Here is a 3,944-nt window from a genome sequence, read left to right as displayed (position 1 = left end):
TTTTTTGAAATACTTTCCAATCAAATACGAGATCCGTTTGTGTATTGAATATCAATGTCAGCCACTGTTTGGACACCGATTGTAGTATCAGTTTGTCATCGATTGGCAGATATTGAAGCAATAGTTGACACAAATCATCGCCGAAGCGATCAAACGAGTCCTTCTTTACTGTCATTATTGTCTTCAATGATCTTAACTTAAGTTTTATTTTATTTATATTTTATTTTGTTTGAACAAAACTCGTCAATCAATTCAATCAAATCTATTGATAAAACAAAACATAAATCAAATTCATTAGTAAATTGTTTTAAACAATCAAACACTGCATTCAAATGACAATAACATTCAATAATACTTACATTTGATTTACTAATCAATTGTTATATAATAATAATAATAATAATAATAGTTGTATTCAAAAACAAACAATATATTCAATCAATATATGATATTAGATAAGTATTTAATTAATTAATTAATTGTTCACAAAAAAACAATTTATAATAAAATAATTTTTATAACACATGTATACCACAAACATATGATATTAAACACACATTAGATATGAATACTTTTTTTTGTGAGTTTTATTTTGTGTATTAATCAAATGGGTATATAATATATTACAGTATATTATTAATATTTAAGATAAATAATAATAATTAAATGACTAAATAATTTAACAAAAATCTAGTTTGCGTCCGATTTTAGTTATTAATACATGTCTAATGTACCATATATTACATGTATAACATTTGATGCCATCTATATTTATATTATAATTAAATATGCAAATAATTAAAATATAAATTTCTAAAATTCATAAAAAATATTAATCATTTACTAAATTACTTATTATAATAATTATCAAAAACAAAACAAAAATCTTTTAATTATTATATAAATTAATTAATTATAAAATTACTAATCAATAAATCAAAAATTAAATAATTAATACATTATATTTAGTTACTAATATACAGTATTTAATTAATAAATTAGAGTAACTTAATATTTAAATTTTTAAATTTTTCTCATAAATTTTATATTAAATAATCATTAATTTATTATATTTTTTTCTGATAAATAGCTATATTAATAATATTCCTATTAGTATTATAATAATTAAATAATTAATTAAAAATTACTATTGATTAATTAATAATTATATATAAGCAAATTTATATTAATTAAGTAATAATTATAATTAAAAAAAATAGAGAAATTTAGTTAATAATATAAAAAAATGTTTTATATACAATATTATTTTATTACCGTAATTAAATGCAATTAATTAATTTAATTAATTTATAATTAATTGCAATTACAATTAGTTATAATTGAAATATTTTTATTTTCAAATGTTTAAATTTAAATGCAATTTATTAAATAAATGATCTTAAATTAAATTCATTATGAATGTCAATATTATAATAAATTATATTATTATTATTAGTATTTATTAAAATAGTTTTCACTTTTATATACTTTACGTAATTTAAATAAATTATTGCATTCAATATAATAGTGTTTAACTTTAGTACCGATCAGTAAATGTTTGGAAATAAATGATTCACTCGTCTGTTTGTTTTGATTGCATCGAAGATAGACATCCATTAGGTGTGCCAACTGTCCAATAGATTGGATCGATTCATCAGTAATGGACACACCGTTACAATGTATAGACTGTAGTCGAGGAAGATTAAGATGAATGTCATGAAAAAACGGATCACCAATTAATAACCAATTATATAATTCAAGTTCCAAATGTATTAATCCCTTCAATTGATTAAACAAATCGCTAGTCATAACCAAATTGATTTCTTCTTCTTCTTCATTATAAGGGTTTAAAAATTTTAGTGATAATCGTCTCAATTGTTTGGACATATGTTTGTTGATTGCGGTAAACATGCGATAAATTGTTACTGTAGTTGATTTATATGACTCATAGTATAATGATTTAAGTTGTCGACAGTTGCGGCCAATTGTCGAAAATAAATCGACCATAAAATTGGTGTCAAATTCAATAATCAAATAAAACTTGAATTGTTTTAATCGCGGCATTTGTTGAAAACCAGCCAATAATGGTTTCAGATCACATTTCTCCCAATTGGGATAATCATAGTTATAGTAGTATTCATAAAACATTATCGTCAATGATGTCAATTGTTTGCCGAAAATTTTGGCAAATTTAGCGAACAAAGGCATCGACGACTCATTCAGTGATATATTCAATGATTGCAACGATTTTGGTAACGAATAATACATATTATTATTACCAATAAATATGTCATTCAATTGGAGAGTAATTTCATATTCATCAAAGTTATTATTATTTTTGATCTCCAATGTCTTCAGGTTAGGCATACTGTCCACCACTTTGTTAATCAATTGTTTATTGTATTCACGGTTATAGCCTTCAAACTTGAATGTCAACAATTGTCGGCCAAATTGTCTGAAAAATCTTTCAAACATACTGTCGATGACCGACCAGAGGCAGTCGTAATCAAATTTAATTGTGAAGTGTCGCAATCGGTGACAGTTTTTTATCAATAAATCGATAAAACGGTTGATCCTATTGACAGCAACCGGAAGTGATGAACGATAGGATGTACTATATATATATATATATACAACAAATATTTAAGTATTAACTGATTTTTTAATTAATAAAATAATAGATCAAAACCCTTACCAATCACTTATGATAACTGCGGTAATGTTCGGACATTTCGAGACAATCACTTCAAACCATTTAATTATCCGATAATAATGACGTTTTGTAATCAAAGATAATGTTTTCAATAGTTTCAAATCAAATACGAGATGTGTTTGTGTATTGAATATCAATGCCAACCACTGTTTGGACACCGATTCCAGTCTTAGTCTGTCATCGATTGGCAGATATTGAAGCAATAGTTGACACAAATCATCACCGAAGCGATCAAACGAGTCCTTCATTGTTGTTGTGGTCATTGTCTTAAGTGATCTTAACTTTAGTTTTATTTTATATTTATGTTTTGTCTGAACAAAACTCGTCAATCAATTCAATCAAATCTATTGATAAAACAAAACATAAATCAAATTCATTAGTAAATTGTGTGAAACAATCAAACACTGCATTCAAATGACAATAACATTCAATAATACTTACGGCGAGACTTCCGTATAAGTCTTGGCCGCGAAGTCTCGCCCAACAATCATATGAAATACAAAACTAAAAGTTAATCCAATAATAATTTATTTTTTATTAACAATATATTCATTAATTAATTACTAATATTATAAATAAATTTGACTTACATTTTGGCTATAATTGTATACAAAATATATGGCAATCAATACAAATCAAACCAAACAAAAAACACAGTATTTTTAACAAACAATTAATTTTTTTGATAATTAAATATTCAAATAATTAATAAAAACAAAATGATTGTTAACTACAAAATACTATCAAATATAACTAAAAGTTAATCCAATATTAATATACACTAAACCAGTAATTAATTGTTTAATTTAATAATTAACTAAAACCTCATGTTTTCAATAGTAAACAATACATTCAAGTACTGTACTATACTGTAGTATAGCAGCTATACTATTGAATCAATAGTATTAACTATTAATACAATGTATTAATAGACTATTAAAATATATTTATAATACATTAGAGTAGTTAACGGATATTCTATTGGTTCCGGGTTTTAGCAATTATTTTCCAGTTTTAAAAAAATTGTTTCTTTTTGTTTAATTAGTATAATAATTAATTTTTCAAATTTAGATATAAATCAATTGTCATTTATTACTGATTTAATTCAATTGGTTAAGAAAAACACATATAAATTATTTTTTCTTTTACTTTTTATTAAACTACAGTTCGGTTCAATTGCTATTAAATAAAAATGCTATGAATTACACGTTTCTATCAAACATTTAAACAC

At 23.4% G+C, this 3,944-nt stretch overlaps 1 protein-coding gene across 1 annotated transcript; it reads right to left on the bottom strand.

Annotated features, from left to right (window-relative positions):
* Positions 1-256: 256 nt before the first annotated feature.
* On the bottom strand, positions 257-3,399 carry LOC128954405 (uncharacterized). The gene is made up of 5 exons (XM_054299984.1): positions 3,304-3,399; positions 3,155-3,217; positions 2,696-3,057; positions 1,537-2,614; positions 257-262 (listed from the first exon to the last, which is right to left on the bottom strand). Exons 3-5 carry the CDS (start codon positions 2,974-2,976, stop codon positions 257-259), a joined length of 1,365 nt encoding a protein of 454 aa, XP_054155959.1. The 5' UTR covers positions 2,977-3,057; positions 3,155-3,217; positions 3,304-3,399.
* Positions 3,400-3,944: the final 545 nt, after the last annotated feature.

Source organism: Oppia nitens, unplaced genomic scaffold (genome assembly GCF_028296485.1).
Source record: "Oppia nitens isolate AA-2021 unplaced genomic scaffold, nextdenovo-longstitch-racon4-pilon3 scaffold27_pilon_pilon_pilon, whole genome shotgun sequence".
Lineage (NCBI taxonomy): Eukaryota > Metazoa > Arthropoda > Arachnida > Sarcoptiformes > Oppiidae > Oppia > Oppia nitens.
The sequence above is the reverse complement of the archived record's forward strand: the minus strand, read 5'-3'. Positions and strand labels throughout refer to the sequence as shown.